At 35.3% G+C, this 19,159-nt stretch overlaps 1 protein-coding gene across 3 annotated transcripts in view; it reads left to right on the forward strand.

The window, feature by feature from the left end:
* LOC106787222 (hemicentin-1) overlaps window positions 1-19,159 on the forward strand; it is a 300,901-nt gene that overhangs the window by 106,021 nt on the left and 175,721 nt on the right. For all 3 annotated transcript variants that reach the window (XM_014749414.1, XM_014749431.1, XM_014749423.1), the window contains one exon: window positions 8,585-8,714. In XM_014749414.1, coding sequence (XP_014604900.1) covers window positions 8,585-8,714 — 130 coding nt within the window. The remainder of the gene's footprint in view (window positions 1-8,584; window positions 8,715-19,159) is intronic.

Here is a 19,159-nt window from a genome sequence, read left to right on the forward strand (position 1 = left end):
GAAGCTCAGACAACAATGAATACCCAGAGGGATAAAGCTCTATTAATAATTCCAGTCCGACGTCGTTACGCTTTCAGCGAACGAGTCGACGTTGTCCGTCATTGGGGACCATGCAAGGGGATGCCTCTACACTGTCTTACGCCTTCCAAAAGCGGAGACGTCTGAAGTGGGATAGCTAAGCGATTCCTTCTCTTCTCTGGGGACTAACCTCTCAATTAGCCTGTTTCCCAACGAACTATGACTCCCCCGCGATGGGGACGGCCTCTCTAAACGCTATAATGATATACGTGTGGATGATACACACAAACCTACAATATTTTCTTTTACTATTTCATTTGACTCCTTTTACTTTCACCATATTGATAAATAACTTATATATACTTTATTCTTATTTTCTACCATTAAACTTTTCGTATTTTTCTCTCTTCTTAGACAGTTTTATTGATCGGTAGTTATCAGAAATTTTCTTATATTTTTGAATCTATTTATTCATACTAGCTCACTCGCTACTATATTTTACTATTATTTTTGTATAAATATTAAAAATAATTGTTAGACAAATCAAAACGTATATCTCAAATTCGATATGCTCGTATATTTACTTTAAGACGTTCTGATTCGAGAAATGGTAGAATCAAACTTATCGTGATTACTTCATAAACTTATGAAATTTGTAATATTCGCTTTGCGAGTTCTATCGTCCTAGAGTCCCTGCGATGTTGGTTTTACCTTCTGTTTTTTCTTCCCGTTCAATCCCATCAACTTTTTCACTCTCGTTTCCTTTCCTTCCAAGCCAGAAACTGCTTGAACTTCCTTCGTTCCAGCCAGCTTCGTTGCCACGTAGTTTCTTATTAGATGCATTATGGATTCATTTTCTTAACCGCGAAATGTATATTTTCTCTTTACCTTCGCCTCTTCCGATATCGTATACTTTCCTTCTCTCTCTTTCCTTTTCTTCTTTATAATTAAACGATAAACCGAGTTTATGTTAATTATTCATTTCTAAAAGTTTAAAATACGTGCACACACACATAACATAACATTTTATTATAATATCGATCGTTTAATTATATAAACACATTTCTTTTCGATGAAAATATATTACATATGTATGTACTAAATTCCCATTGATTTACTACTTCCTCTTTGATCGTCAATCGGATCAAATTTTACAGTTTAGCTTTTCCGAACTTTCCTAGTCATCAAAGATATCGAGTAGGGATCGTAAGATGAACCATCGACTCCTAAATAGGATCGTGGTATCGTTCGATGCTCCATCGTAACAGTCATTCTATCTTTATTATTTTTCATTCCACGACTCTTTCGATCTTATCCTAAACAAGTAGCTATAGAAAAAATTCCAGTTAATCCACTTTTTCTCCGAATTTTACGAGGCTATTCTTCTTGACCCTCTCTTTCACCTTTTTCTACTACTCTTGAAATACTTTCCGTGAACGTACTCGTAAACGTCTTAATTAATTTTATATAGTCCGACTTTATGAAGTTTTGCAGTTTAAAAAACCGTCGCAGGATTTATTTTATTTTATTTATGTTTCTTTTTTTTATTCTTTATGATATAGACGATGAATATATATCTTCTGTAAAAAAATTTTCGTAAAGTATTTATTTTACCTTTCATCTGCGTTCGAATATTATTTTTGACAATTTGGACTTGTACGATTTATCGCTAACTCAACGAACGTAAATAAAACGTATTCTCTTTCAAGAACTTTCCGAGTATACTATTTTCTGTTTTGCGTTAAATCGCGTAAATACAAAGTACAAATCACAGTAATAAAATTGCACCTTTAAGGAACCAACTCGAATTCACTTTTGAGAATTTTGAAATAGACATATTCTAAAATAGAAAAGCTGACAAGTTTCTATTAAAGCCACGTAGTAGACGTAACAGATCCATAGAGAAGAGAGAATATCTTATAAAAAAGAAAGTATGACACATTCGAAGAGCTATTTAAATGCATTCGACTAACATTATTACGTTTCGATGTTAATTTTTAATACATCTTCTTTCATATGTTTCCGTTGATGTTTTTTTTCTTGTAAAAAAAAATAACCCGTAATGACACCGCACTGCGGAAAATGAAAAAGCTTTCGAATGATTATTCCTTTTGTTTTGATATTTTTACCGGACAAAAAGCAGTACACGTCATTTCTACGAGCTTAGTTCCTCATTTCAATGCGGAAAATATAAACGTAGGAAGATGTCGTGGGCTTGAATCGTAAAAAGAAGAAGCCAAGAGTATTGTAGAGCAAAAATCCTTATCGTGAAATAATTCAAAGGCGTAAAACGACGTCGGCGAAGCGCTCGACCCTCGTAAAGACGTTGAATTTTATGAAACGTCAGAGGGATTCGGCGCAAATATGTAAATACGCGATAAAGCGTCCGATTTGGTATATTTCGACCCTCGCTCCCTTTTTCATTTTCTCTCATCCTCTAAGAAAGTTCCGAACGTGGTTGACGCTACGGCTGGTTTCATTGAATCTACCACAAATTCAAAGACAAAGATCGTTTCTGTGTGACTTTATGAACTGCCTTGCATTTCCTGTCATCATTGTTTTCTTTATCCCTCCCACTTTTCTCTCTCTCTCTCTCTCTCTTTCTCTCTTTCTTTCTCTTCTTCTTATTATTCTTTTCTTACAAGCTCGTCGTTTCTAAAACGGTTCACGTGCTGTATTTAAAAAAACTTTTACATTCATTCTTTTGCTTGGTGTAATAACAGAGCACAAGATCAGAATGCTAAGGGATAAAAATTGAAACTTTATTGTTCCCCATGAGAAAGCTTTTCTTTTTTCAACACAAACGACATGTTTGTGTACTTTGTCGGAGAAAGCATTAGACGATAACGGGCAGAAAAGGAAATTTATCGAACGACGAATGAGACACTGATGCGCATCCCATGCTCAAAATATATTTTCTTTTCGATCTGTTAAAAGAAGAAAAGATTTGAAAAGACAAAATCGTTAATGTTAATCCTTTAACGTTGTAAAGTCAACACACTGTGAGATAAAATATATTTATTTTGAAAAGTAAAATATATTTATTTTCATCGGATAGAGGGATAATGGAAACTCGAAAGACAAAGGCAATACGATGAGATCACTTGTGTTCTCTCTCGTTTGTACCATCGTCGGTGTTTCCTATTTCACGTTGAGACGTCGAGGAAATTAAGGATCTGATTAACGTGGCCTCTAATTCGTGCTATTGCGAGGTGGTACCCCGTCACTTAACACGCAAGCAATGAAGGAAAGGGAATAGGAAGAGGAAGGAAGTAGGGGCATGAAAGGGGTGTGGTACAATGGCGGTAGACAATAGCCAGCCTGATACGCTGGGTGCAAGCAAACGGTTTGCCAAGTTGAAGAGACTTGCACCGTAGAAACGCTCGAGGGTGGCAGGGGCTGCTCGGGACACTTAAATACCCCTAAATAACGGACCTACTATCCCTCTACCTCTCTCCTTCTCTCAGTCTTTGTCTCTCTCTCTTTCTCTCTCTCTCTCTCTCTCTCTCTCTCTCTCTCTCTCTCTCTCTTTCTCTGTCTCCCTCTCTCTATCTCTCTCGATTCGCACTATTCGCGAGTCCATCCGAGCGTACCGACTGTGACCGTAATAGTCCGCATCTACTGGTCTCTTGCTTCGAGTTAATTCGCACCAGGTACGATCGCGCCAACGTGTTTTAATCGTCGGATCGACTGCTTGATTAAAATGAAACTGTTTCGTTCCTCTCGTCATCGTGAAAAGGTTCGTTCTCTGTTATAGACTTGTAGAACGAATGAAAGTGGGGAGGGAAGAGAGTGTGTGTGAGAAAGAGAGAGAGAGAGAGAGAGAGAGAGAGAGAGAGAGAGACAATTTCGATTGCTACGTTCGATACTAGAAAATTTGAGTCAATGAATTTGCCAATACCGAAATCTCGGTCGGTACGAAAGTGACTAGAACTTATTGAATGCATTCCAACGGGAGTTGAAATAGACATTTATAAATATTATAAACACTTTTTATATAGAATAATTTTTCTCTTTTATATTTATTCGATTATACGAGATATATGGTTTAATATGTATCTGATAGGATAACATCGACAAGTTAAATATATATACATTTTTGTTCAAACATTATTTTCATTCATTCAGAGAGACGGAAAAAAGTGTTGGTGGTTGGTATCTTTGAAAGATTATATCTAAAATGAAAATGAAATAAATTTGTTTCTTTCGCATTTAACACGCGTGAAAGATTAAATCTCGAGTATATAATCGATTGTTGGTAACCAAAATTGATCTATGTTTATCATTTTTTTTTCTTTTTCTTTTTTTTTTTTTAGTTTACACTTTAATTCCCAAGAGTATAATTTCAATCATTCACGTATAATATCGATCGTCTACGTTTATCATGCATTTATTTTTGTATTCGTTGGGTTCGTTTAAATGGTAGTTACACAAGTATATACATAGATTTCCCTAATAGCGTTACCTAGTACAATTTAATGGTAGCGGAACTATAAATTATATCCGTCGTATATCCTCCCCCAATGCAATTTCTCCCGTTAGTCCTCCTTTCCTATAGCTCCGACGATAATCGGAACTACACGATAACGCACGCTAACGTAGTTATCGAATTGACTTCTGCAAGTACCAACGCTAGCTTAATTGCGTTGGCACTTGGGATGATCTAACGTAGAGCATCCATATTCATGCGTAACTGATTCAAGCATAATCACGATATCGATTACATGCTTACGATCAATCTGCACCTTTGTGGATACAAGATTTATGAAATGACAGTTGATGTATCTCATTCATTCGACACAAATGTATTCTATTCCGATAACGTGGACGTCGAAACTCTTCCCATCGCGTCGCGTGATGTTATGTTATGTTATGTTATATTATGTTAGGTTATATTATGTTATGTTGTGTTATGTTATGTTATGTTATGTCGCCTTCCGTAACCCACTATAGAAACAACTTTCGAATCAGTTTAGCTCGTACTCTGAGACTCTTGGGAAAAATTCGTATCGACTTTGACATTTATTTTCCTTTTTCTTTCTTTGCTTTTCTTCTTCTTCTTCTTCTTCTTCCTCGTTTTCTTTCTCTCCTTTCGTACTTCATTTTTTCCTCGTCGCAACTTTTATCTATATTTTTCAAATGTGAAAGCAAAAGAAAGCAAGATACACGTTTATCGTTCAAATTGTCGTATCATTTACTTCGCGTTATCATTTCCACGCAATCGTTCTATAGCTTTCTAGCACTTTAACGGATATCGTTCGATATTACAAAAGAAAACTAATACTCGGGAAATCTTTGCTCGTCTCTCTCGTTCAGATTTACAATTACCGTGACGTTCTAATCATGCATCTCGAACACGTGATGTATGAATTATGGTTACACGCTTGTCGTGCATTTAATGCGATAAGACCAAGCGTTTCCATTGCGTCCGTCATCCGTCCTGTTTGATATCGATATCCGAATACAATTTCGAGAACTATCATTATCGATCTCCGTTACGCGTTTAACTGTAGAAACATTAACGAAAATTATTCCTAAAATTAATAAATGTTATATTGTATGTTCAGAGTACCATTTAAGTATCGAGATTTTTATATACATTTCGTTTATAATCAACTAAATCAATTTCTTTCGTATTGATTTTCTTTTTTTCTTTTTTCTTTTCAATTAATATACTTTGAAAATATGCAATTATTAAAAGTATATTTGATTATTGATATAAGCCAGCCTTAATTAAAATTTCATTAAGAAGTACCTGCGTTCGTTTAAAATCAAAGACAATATATTCGTATGACTTATGCAATGAGAAACCTTCGCTCGTTCATCGTTAATTACAACGTGCTATATGCGTAGCATAACTCTCTCTCTCTCTCTCTCTCTCTCTCTCTCTCTCTCTCTCTCTCTCTCTCTCTCTCTCCCTCTTTCTCTCTCCCGCTATTTCTCTTCTATCGTGAATGCTTTCAGGAACGTTATAAATATTTGAAAGCTCAACAAACAACTAGAGTGTAGATCATTTTCGATTATCGATTTTCGTTACAGCATTCTTGCGAAATTATGCCGGTAATTGGTTCCATTTTGCGATAAAGTTCGGTGATACATCGCGTAAATTGTCTCCATAGCTATGTACGTCGTTACGACATATTTATGGCACCGCTCGTGTAACTTTGTTCTAGCTCTCTTATTCTCTCTATCTCTCTTTCTCTCACTCTTTCTCTCTATCTGTCTCTCTCTCTCTCTCTCTCTCTCTCTCTCTCTTTCGTTCTAAACTAATTACATTCGAAATTAATTTTTTACTCGTTTACGAATCCTTCAAAAAAAAATTAATATCACATGCAATGCCAACAGTAAAACATAAATTGAAATATGCAAAAGTAATCGGATTTTTTTCAGAACCCTTTGACAAACACATTTTTATTCGCACGACGATTATTATCTTTTTGAGAAAAAAAATGAAAAGAAAAAACTTACCTCGTCGTTATTAGTTCAAGTGGTTTTTGTCGTATTAAAGTATTAAAGTATGTCGGCACAATGATGAAATTCGTCAGAATCAACAGAATTTTCTTACATCCGGTAATAAATATAAAATGTAGTCCCTTTCGATTTCACTGAGAGATATATTGTTGGTTAACTGTCGAATCAAGTTATAAGAGTTGTTATTCTCAGAAATTCATTTTATGCTTAAGATATTATAAGATATGACAATAAAAAATTATGATTAGATATATAATAACAATGTCCATACGTGATAAGATATCATTGACATATGAAAAAGTTAAATATAGAAAATAATATTGCAGTCTCATACATGATATTTACTTGTTCATCAATCGCTTATCTTTGATATTCTACTTCGTCAATGCATTAATACAATACATATATTATCATCCAAAAATTAGTTTCATTCATGGTAAATTCACTCATATTATGTTTGTCATAGCGCGATGTTGACGGTATGCATCCGTGGCGTAGCATTGTCGATAATTTGAAATTTTCATATGTTGGATCTTTGTCGAATGTTTTCGGCAGGTAACTAACTATACTCCTCTCGCTCGTTCACCTCTCGTTGCCCGCTGATTTCGATCGATAATGAATTCATTAAATGTGTTTCGGATGCAACACGAGGCTCGTTCACCATTAGCGCGCTGGACATTTCACCCAACGCCTCGGGTCTTTGAGGGTTAATTGCGGACATGTTGCGGAATTCCATTAATCGAAACGGCTTTCAAGGCTCCTCTGGTATTTAAACTACACGTTCGCATGCTATATTCGTGGCTGATATATAGCCCTATCGCGGCTTCCCTCTTGGCCAACGTATCTGTTGAATATAAATAAGTAAACTCATTGGAATACATATTTGTCCTAAGTCGGTTAAATTGGTAAATTTTCGTCTTTGATGACTATCTTGAAGATAAAAATTGGAAAAATGGTTATATTCAAAGTCAATAACGAAAAAGTATAAAGTGAGAAACAAAAAAAAAAACAAAAAAAAAACCAATGTAAATGCAATGTTCTTTCGCTTTATGGCATGTTAGCCTATTACTCGGACATCTTTACCTACATTGTCGTTTTCTCGTTGGCCAACGTAGGAAAAGAAGATCAAGAGCTATGTAACAAATCGATTTCGATCAGATGAACACTGGCTCTCTCGTTCTTTTAAATCGATCGGTAAGAAAAAGTCTGAGGGACTCGGATGGACAACATTGCTTGGACGTTCGTATCTTTGCTACTTGTTTCGTCCATCCGCCAAGGAAGGAAGACGAAAGCAGTCGACCAAATCGAATGGAAACTCGTTTCTCGGGAATAGCCTACCGGAATTTACGAAGGAATTGGCCTCCTCGTACGATCTGACCCTCGAGGTTTCCACTTGCATCTTGACCATACCGAGCACACTACCTCTTCCTCTTTTTCTTCCCTTCTCTCTTCTTATACAGACGCCTTTTTCACGATCAACGTCGCACAGCGTCCGGTACAACTTCCCAATCCTGCATGGTTTTACGGTAACATCCTTGCGTTCCAAATGGTTTCATGGTAATCCTCCCCCTACTCTTCTTCCTTCTCCTACTCCTCCTATTCCACTCTTCTTTCGATTCTCTTGTGGAAATGAAATTTCATAAGCTGCTCCTCTTAATCCTATCGTAACCCGAGCGGTTTGCGTTTTACATATCCGCCGTGGCGATCCTCATTGAATTGCAGACGCATCGGAATGCCTGGATTTCTGAAATCGAAGGACGCACAGCAAGCGTCCGCAGGAAATCCGGGTTACTCTTGTGTAAGCTTCGCCGACTACCGAATTCAGGAAATTGACTCCCGAGCTTACGCTTCCTCCCTTTATCCCACTCCTCCTTTCATTCCTTTCTCTCTCTCTCTCTCTCTTTTCGTCCTTATTCTTCCTCCCTATACATGTCCTTACGTACGATCACCTAAACTGGTACTATACGTATATTGTTTAATCTTTTCTATCTCAATCACGTTATAATATATATCCCTATTTTCGACTACTACCAAAAACTTCAATTATTTCTTACTGACTGTATATATTTTGTAAAAAAAAGTATTTGTTTTTCAGTTCCATTGGTCAACATCAGCGTTGTTGAAGGAAAACAAGTGGAATTACCATGCGATATTACTCCTCCAGGAGAGGACACTCTACACATGGTTTTCTGGTTTAAAGATGAAGCCGGAGTGCCACTCTATACGTGAGTATTATAATTATATTATTATTATATCGAAGGTATAAACTAAATGAAATACTTTCGAATAAAATAATATCAGTTATATGTTATATTTCAATCGTAATTTTCATTTATTATTTTGAAACTATAAATAGCTTTGATTGAATTAAGTATATCAATTATCATTAATTCAGAATATTTTGTAACATAATTTTAGCAACAACAAAAAATGTAAAATATATTTAATAGAATTAGTCGGGAAGCCGAAGTGAAAATTTTACTTTTCCAAGGTTGACAATTTCCAACGAACTCATTCGTAAAGCTTTCCTGGTCCGCACGGTGACTAGGAAAAATGTCGAGTACTTTAGGAATCTACGGTTCTTCGACTAATATGCAATAAACTACCCTCTTCTCGTGTGCCTCGGCCAAGATTTTCTAAAGCGCGTTACATCACTACTGCACCATGATGCGAAGAGTATATGGTGCCACCGTGCCGTTATTAAACGTACGTCACCGTACTTCCCTACGTTGCCTTTAATGCTTTTCGCCCAAAATTCCTTTTCGCATTCCAAAGAACATTACCGTTTACGGTATTGCATTTATTAAATGGTTTTCTATCACTCTTTGTTTCTTATTTTTCATAAATTCCATTGTTTTTCTTTATAAAACTGCATGAAACTCAATTAACATCCATTATGAAATGTAAGAAATATTTTATGATTAAAATAAATTTTTATTTGCTTAAAAATTATTATAAATGTTCAATCAACATTCCATCATCACTTCATGATAAGAAAATAATTAATTAAATGCACTCGTTATATATTTTATATTATTTTTTCTACGGAAAGATGCAACGATCGTACGATTAACGATTAATCTCCCGACTCTCGAGAGTAATCTCTTAGTACGTTTCAACGTTCATGCGTATGTGCACGAAGATTACTGTATCTGTTTTACAAAAAGATGCATTTTCTTGTTATCTTACTTTCGTAATCTTTTTCCTTTATTCTTTTGGTTCTTATTTAAACTTCTGGTTCTTATTTTTGTCTGGTATTATAAATGAGTTAATGGAATACAAAAGTAAAAAGTATATCAAAGAAATCCAGTGACTATAGTATTTAATGGTCGTCTGTTCTTGCAATACTTGTTGTAGGATGTATTGAGTCGTAGAAAATGTAGAAACATAATCTTTCTTAATTATTTTTATCTATTAACTTTAACATACTTATATTTTTTATATTATAATATTTTATAGAAAACTATATATAAGTGCCTTTGTATAAAAAAAAATAATTGCAAAATGATTTTATTTCATTATTTAATATCTATAAATTGCAAAATTTTCATTTTTCGTACATTTACGAGAGAAACACACCAGCGTTACAATTGGATATAACAATTTTTCAAACGAATACGCATAACTCGAATTACTTTTATTGATGATATTTCGCGAAAAAATTTGTTTCAATTTATCACATTTATATCTTTCGTTCCATATATTGCTTACGAGTTCAAAAATTGTATCAGAAATGAATTTTTAATCAGAAAATAAAAGATAGCACATGAATGTAAATTTTGAATAGAACACAATTAAATAGAATACATTTAGATATTATTTATTAATTTCTGTTAATAGTTTTTTTTTTTTAAGAACATTTAAACGTTACAACAATAAAAATACGAGAATCGAAATTTTAATTAACAGTACTGTAAGTTCTGTAAATGATCGAAAATAAAAGAGTAAATCGAATACCAGAGAGAAAAAGAAAGGGTTGATGTTGAATAACATTTGGTATAAGAGAACTCGTTTGTCGAGAAATAAAAAGAAAATAAGAAGACACGTAAAAAAAAGGGGTTCGATGAATGTAATGAGAATTGCAATAGGGCACAATCAGCCAACGTGGCATGTAATTACAACGTGTCGATAAATATCAATCGGTGATAAACGAAGGAGAATACAGGGATCGGAAGAAGGAGGAGGAGGAGGAGAAGGAGAAAGGAACCGAGTCTGACATTTCCGAGATTCTTGCTGATAAGTTCATCAGATAATTAATAACCGCGTTCCGATGTTCTCCGTTGTTTCCTTCTCGTCGTTTTAGGCAGCGTCAGCATTAGTGTCGTTGTATCTATGTCAGAGTTGTAACGTCAGAGAATCAAGAAGAGTATTGACCGCTTTTTCGCTCTTTCGGTAATCGTCTCTTTAAAGAGAAGCAATTAATTAGCACTCCAGCTAATTATCTTGCTCGTCTGTCTATTTTAATTAAATGCGAACCAGCGTTTACGTATTTTTCCTATCTTTAAGATCTAAATTACTCCTCTGTCGTTAAATATAATGTAATCATTAAAATATCTTTAGAATAATTTTAGATTCTCAGGAAAAAACATTTCATAAGCATTAGATTATATATCGATTGAAATATTATATAATAATTATATTTAACTAATTACATTTCGTTTAACTAACAAACGCATAAGTTTCCTTACAACAATTCATTAAATATGAAATATTATTGTCTCTATAAATTCCCACCACCCGTCCAGCCCCTTTCCCGATCTAAATTTATTTCTCTAATTGTCAGAGCAAAATAAAGGATTAATTCTAGAGCCGTATGACCGAGTTGAGCACAGCTGTTTCTCGTAATCCATCCATCTATTACTTTCTACGATGCCTTGAACAAAAACATTAGCTCGAGAATTATGGATAATTATGGAATAAATTTCCTACGATTCGATAATACGTCAGGATTGAACGTTCTTCCATGCTCTAGACGTTTCCTCGGGTAGTAAGATAAAAACGAAAATTCTCCGTCAAATGGACGCGAAGATAATGGCGGTTGGAAACGGAGAAAGAAAGAAAGAAAGAAAGAAGGAAAGAAGGAAAGAAGGAAAGAGGAGAGAAACCGAAGGAAAAGTCCCACGTTGTAAGTTCCATTGGGAAGGATAAATAACTCAGCTATGCTCTGAGAATGTAAAAAAGAGAAAAGATTGGTTGTCCTACTGTTTGAAAATAGAAGGAAAGTAGAAGGAAGAGGCTAAAAAGAAGATGAAAAAAGAATGGACGGAAAGGAAAGGATGTAGACGGCAAAATTTGTTCTTCGAAGAATTTCACTTGACGAGATGCGTTCCGAATTCAGCTTTAGCACACCCACCGCAAACCGACGTGAAACCGCAACTTCATGGAGCACGTCAAAAAGAACACCACAACCGCTGAAGCAACACAAATTCCTACTTATTCTCAATGTTAGACAACTTTTTAACATTGAACCAAATAATTTGCCGTTATGGTCCCGCGTGTTTCTCTAAACTCCAAAGTCATCTTTCAGATTTTTATTGTATTTTAGCTTTCTACGATTAACAATCTTAGCGTGCATCGAATCTATTTAATATCAAGAGAAAGAGAGAAAGAAAGTGAGATGTTGAGACTGAGACAACCAGGGAAACATGGCACGTTCATAGAATCTACCGATGAAATACGTTTTAATCTGAAACAGTTGCATATTGTTGCTAAAATAGAAATGTTCTCCCGTTTTAACGATATCAACTGCTGCCGCGTGTTTCGAGATGCAACTAACTATAAATCGTTCTCGTTACGATCTCAGTACACGTACCTACATAGTTATACGTGTATACATATATACAATACATACGAGTGTGCCAGTGGCACGAAGCGAGCATGCCACGAAGTCTCTATCGATTCGATAACATCGATGAAACAGAAAGGGAGAGAGAGAGAGAGAGAGAGAGAGAGAGACAAGGAAGAAAGAAAAAAGCCAAATGGAAAATATAAAACGATACTTTGGGAATTCCAAGTTAACGATAGTTTTAAATAAAACTTCTCTTACGTTCGGGTAAAAGATCTCGCATAGGAATTACTTCATGAATAGAAGAACGCATAGAGTTTGTATTTCACGCGTGTAACTTTAGAAATACATACGTATATGCAAATGAAGAGTTTGAGATCAATAATAGAGTAAAATCGTAAGAAGACAAAACGATTACTGTCATAACTTATTTTCAAATATAAGGCAAAGCTGCTTTGCAGTTTATGCTGCAATTGCTGATAAATTTCGATAAAAATAAAAGTTCCAAAATATTCAGTATATTTAATAGTACGTATATATGCTTAAACGTAATCAGTAGGGTGATCGAGGACCGAGTTTCGAAGGTCGCGCAAGCATTTAACCCTTTGTTTATCGGTTTCATCTTATTAAGGAAGTATTTCGATTCTCGTCGTGGACATATCAATGTTGCGTGCGTGCAGAGAAGCTCTAATTATAACATACCATGCGAGGAAGGCTCGGTATGCCAACTATGCCTCTATCATAGACCACGAGCGGCAACCTGTAAACCGATACGTTCACCACCATCCAAGCTATTTGCAAACGTTGTGCACTCTCATCGATGCTACTACACTTCTATGTTCTCCCTCTATATATATATGATATACATATTAATGTATTATGTATAAAGGCTAACTCTGTAAGGTTATCAGATATGTACGCGGCTACTAACCTTTGTCGACGTTAACACCTTTGTTCACAATTCAAACGTATTTAATTGACAATTATTTTAATTTTTATCTCTTCTCAAATAATTTACCTTTGCTAGTTAATTAACAGATAAACAGTTTAACAACAGATAGACAATTTAATTTTATATGCAGAAACTCAAAAATAACCACGGAAATGATCAAATAATCGTGTATGCTTCAACAAGAAGATATTCCTGCTACTATTCCATTATTAAAAGATTATTTCACTATCCACCACACACATTGTGTATTTTATTATAATAGTTAATTAATGTAGAAACCGTGAAAAAAGTTGGGTTGTTTGGGTAGCATTGCGAATCCAGTTCTTTCGTTTTCCGGAAAAGCTACTTTGAATTCCTAAACAATTCAGGTTTTTGGACCAACCTGTTCCCAAATGTCTACTTAAACTTAAAGGAATGGAGATGTTTCGTTCCTCCCTCCCCTTAATGAGACCCGTCTTCTTTTATTCGCAAATAAAATAATAGTTCGTTGTTTCAATTGTTGTAAAAAATGTTCTCAACGCATACGCTTGTTAAACAAAATTCGGTTCTTAAGTGACTTATTTTTCATTGAAATATATCTCTGTCTCAAAATATATAAATATTATAAATTAATAATTAATTTCGTACAAAAAGAAAAAAACAATTATTATTTGTGACGAATGAACATAATATCCTATAATTTATAACTCAACAATTTATTGAAAGGAATCGACATTCGCGCATGTTAAACGGATATGTTTCGATATCCAATGGAAACGTAAATCGATATAATAATAATGATATAATGCAAGATACGATCACTGATCACTTATAGTAGTTACAGTCGACAAAATGATATTTACCTGCTGGAGGGTATTGCTTGCCATGTAAAGGATATCGATAACACTCGCCTCGAGCAGGTAAATAAAGCTTCTCTGACTTGACGTAACACACTTGTGAGCTATGATTAATCCTGTTTAACTCATCCACTAACATCAAGCTTATTCTTATATAAAAAAATGTAAAGCTCGTTATTTGTACTGGTAATGTTCCGTTTAAAGAAAATCATAAAACATAACACGCGGATTGGCTGCTATCGCGTAGAGGTAATATTTGATAAATGCTTCCTACGATCCAGGAATCCTACGGTTCTTTTTCCAAGCAGATATTTCTCTTATTGCATTTACGATAAATCATTCCAACGATTGGACATTACGTCCTTTCGAATTCATATTCTATGAGAGTTTTCGTATTCCGTTTGAGCGGTTTTATTGTCAAGGATGTCTAAAAAATGATTACTTTTTTCTAAACAAAGTATTCGATTGATGTGCACAAAATAATATGTAAAAAGTAATATAAACGGAATATAATTTCTATTTATTTGAAAATATATATTATCCTATATACGTATTTATTTTTGCTTTCTGTTTTATAGATTTATTACATCCGATTAAAATATTTACACGTCCCAAAAAGAAATAGAAAAATTATCATCAAAAGTCGTCTAGATTCACAGAGTATCTCTGAATATGTAGTACATACTACGTACGTAATAAGAGTTTTCGAACGTGATAGGTCGAAGTCTCGTACGAATAGTGCCGTGCTGTTTCCAGTGAAACCAGGCCGTGGGGATCTTGGGGATTCGTCCCTGGATTACGACGGGGTTGAAACTGGTCAGGGGTCGTGCCCCTCGCTCGTGTCCTCGAGGTCACAGGTCAGACACTATGGCTTCTCTCTTTCTTTTCCTATCTTTTTCTCGCGTATTCAGCAACCATTTTATTCTCCATTCGCGATCCATCCTTACCCTTTTTCCATCTACTGACACCTGCAAAATAAAGCAGAATAGGGGAGCGTGCACGAGTGAATTCGTTGAAAAGAAAACGAAAACGGACGAATTGAGACGTTATTTGTTCCACCTGTGTCCCATAGGAAACCTTACGAACTTCCCTATCCCAATATTCTTCATCAAAATATATAGACAATATTTAGATCTCTTCAAATAAATGTATTTAATTATCTTACGTTGTCCATAAGCCAGGATTGGACTTTGACTGGCACATGTGCATTGTAGTGTTTCCATTATGATACATGTTTACTAATAATCATATTTTACGCACACACCCTTCGGCAATTTAATACTAAAATAATCATCTTAAAGAGATTGGATAATTAATTAATCAAATTTTGAATTTATACAAAATATTATAATTCACTCTCTCTCTCTTTATCGTTGATGCGAAAATTTATAATTTTAGTTAATATAAATTTGGATTAAATTAAACTAGACGATTACAATGTTAGAACTATAATAAAGTTGATAATCATAATCGATGTTTCGTCGGCTAATATTATTAATCCACAAGAATATTAAAAGCAACATCGTTACGCGAGAACTATCTTGATATCGTCGACGTACCGAATCATTAATCATTCTCGTTTTAGTAAAATTAATGCATGTGCATCGTCGAGAGCATTAGAATCGTAAATGGCACTCGTTAATGGAGAGAAAAATAAGAAGAAGAAAAAGGAAAAGAAAAAAGAAAAATATGATGAGTAAGTAAAGCCGAAAAGCTATGGCGAATAAGTATTCGCGAATGCGTTTCGTGTAGGGTAACATTGGTATTCCAATCTCTCGTCTTCATTAAAATCATCATAAATCATAGTAACGTAGCTTCGTTCTTTTCCATTTTTATTTTTTCTCAGTTTCTCAAAGCTCATTGCTCGGTATCGACTTTCTCTCTCTCTCTCTCTCTCTTTCTGTCCCTTTAAGTATCTTTCGACGTTCGTAGTCATAGCTCCTTTGCTCTTGCATATACGATACCCTTTGCATTACACGGTAAATAAGCATTAACAACGAAGAGACTTCACCCTCTCACCATCGCTAGTATGTGCAACCATAATCAAGGAGGAACGATAACGAGAAAAGGAGGAGGGGTAACAACGCGTGCTTGAGCGTGTATAACAGGTGAGGGCGCACCGACGTATCTATCCCCCGGGTCAAACAATGTATGCGTTTGCGATCGTACGAGCGTTAGAGAGAGAGATCATACTGTGTTCAGAAAAGGATGAGAGAGAGAGAGAGAAAGGGCAAAGAGGGTGGAGATAGGAGAGAAACGTAGCGAGGGCGCTTATTCATGGATGATAGCGTGCACAAACCGAACGAGGCTACAGCTCCGCGTGCAACCGCCCCTAACCGCCATCGCCAACACTATCATCCGCTCGAATAGATTATAGAATAATACCCGAGATTCGGATCACATAATGCCTACGATACCTTCGACCACAAGTCTGCCGAACTTTTCTCTACTTTGGGCACGAAAGCTTTCTGAGGTTCACTTCGATCCGTTAGCTTGACCTCAGTCTTACACTCAGTCTTCAACTTTTAACCCGAGTTTGCGAATTTTTCGATGGTTTATTTTCTAAAGAAAAGGAAAAATAAACTCTTCCAATGTTACTAACTTCTCTTAGCGATCATTTCCTACACTTCTTTACTTCGTGATAGTTTATCGCACACAGATAGTTAATACTAGGTGATTTAAGAAATGATTGAAGAAAAACGATTATATCAAAGAAGTTCTTAAGATTATTTCTACATAGGAAAATAAAAGTAAATTCTATCGATTCAAAGTTTGTCAGAATTGATTTTTCCATCGTATCAAAGTTTAGTCGAATAATTGCCTTAAAGGTTTGTAGTATGTGTTACTCCCTATAGTGTTACGATATAGCGAGTCATATATCCATAGGCTTTGGCTTAAAATTGCACAGATAGGTAGAAAGTGGTATCTACTATTGGTACTAGGATATATTCATCGTTCGATATCGTAATTCGGGCCACAGGTTCGACTACTCAAGCACGAGGTAACCGGCTCCGATGCGTTTCATGAACATTCAACACTATCCACTACGCAGCTCTTCCATTTCGCGAAAGGACCTTTGTTCGTTCGATCGTAATATTTGCTTCGACTACCGTCATCTCACTTTCTACCTCTATCTCTATCTTTATTTCTCTCTCATTCTCATTCACCTTTTCCCTCTTTAACCAACCCTCTTGTTTCGTAGTTGTAGTGTTCCAACTACCTACGTTGTATTCATCGTTCTACGCTTCGTTGTACATCCTATGCCATCGGATGTTTGCGTCTACTCAGGTCACGCGTGTATACACGTACGTTACCGTAAACGAAGTATCACGGAAACTCTGTTCTGTCTCTTCGGTTCCGTCGTCCATCGACTCCATCTCAAACTCTGTAAATAATTATGACGAGAATGCTCTTCTATAGAAGGTAAATCTTGCCAAATGAACATCCAACACGATGCATTCACTATCCACTTAACCCTTTTCCTCTTTATTCTCCTCCTCTCCTTCTCTCTTCCATTCCATTTACACAAAGGATTCGTAACATCCTATAACACGGTAAAAGCATATCGGTTTCTCTTTATCTTACCAGAGATTCTTGAAAACTAACCCAAAATTACCTTGATTATCATTATACTTCCTGGAACGCTCTTATAATAATGGTAATTATTATTAGTATCCTCATTCGGAAATGAATTAAGGAATGGAATTTATGAACATAGAGATTCGTTATATAACGGATCAGCTCGTAAACGTTTAATGCATCTCATTAATGTTCTATAAATTCTTGTTCTTCTTTTACACTTGAGTATATTTAAAGAAAAAAAAAATATACATTATATAATTTATTACTGATAAGTTTATAGACAAATTTGTGTAAAGATGAAGAAACGTATATCCGTGAAATCCGTCATATTAAACATCATCGTTCTTTTCAACATTATTTTTTGGTGATTTTATTGTAACAGTACCATCGCGTCAATAGTTGCGGATTGAGTGCGATAACATCAGGTGCTACAGTTGCAGTAATAATAACAGCTGCCGTGTATCGGATCAGATATCGAATTTCGGCAGATGATGGCACGATAAAATAAAATAAAAAAAAAAAAAAAAAGAAAAAAGATTCCAAACGAAAATGTATGAAAATTCTAAAGCGAAACTCGACCGTAACTCGAGCGTAAAATTCGGGACACCAGCGGCCGAGCGATCGATTATGTTACTTCAAATTTAAATTTTTCACGCGTACGAGCAGATATGTAAATATTTCACGATGCTGCTCTCTGATCGATGATGCAGTATCGGAACCTCGCAGAAGCTTGCTTATAACGGATGGTTACACTTCTCACGACGGTTTTTACTGTATCATGGAATACAGGTCATGATCGAAATGAGAAATGTTTGACGTAAAACGGTTTGATATCGGAAAAAGGAAGATACGAATGTATAAATAGACGCTAAGGCTTTTATTTACATTAACAGCCGGTAATTTATCAACATGTATTATCGCGAGTATACAATTGTTCTATCATTTATAGCAATTCTCTTCTATTATCATCCTTGCGATATCGTTCGGGAACGCCCAAAGTGAATTAACAATAAGCTTTACCTTACCGGTCAATATAAATAAGAAAATGGAAGGAAAAGGTATCTAAAGAAGGAGTTGTTTTATTGCGATCGTATACGTAAGACCAATGAATTATAGTTTATTGTTCTTGATTCTATGTATCTTCGGAGTATAATGAACGCTTTATTATCAACTAATTTTCTTATACCCCGTTATCCCTATATCATTGAAACCATTATACGAAAGCTCAGCCCTTATCGACGACATTAATTCTCTCTGTAGAAAAATGACAAAAGTCATCTATAAGCACGAACAACCATGTGAAACTTGTAAAATCTAAAGATCTTGCTCGAGAGCTCGAAATGAAAATGAATGAGATTAAGAACTGTTAGATTAGTATTGTAGGGAATATATCCTATGTAATTTATAACGTGCTTGCGGAACAGTGCTTTTCGTGTAGTCGGTCGCCATCGTTAAAACCAATCCGAAGTTATGCCGTGGTACCAATGGCTCTAAAGGCAACCATGAATTCTATGA

The sequence above is a fragment of the Polistes canadensis genome, unplaced genomic scaffold, assembly GCF_001313835.1.
Source record: "Polistes canadensis isolate GaletaPanama2010 unplaced genomic scaffold, ASM131383v1 scaffold_4, whole genome shotgun sequence".
NCBI classification, from domain to species: domain Eukaryota; kingdom Metazoa; phylum Arthropoda; class Insecta; order Hymenoptera; family Vespidae; genus Polistes; species Polistes canadensis.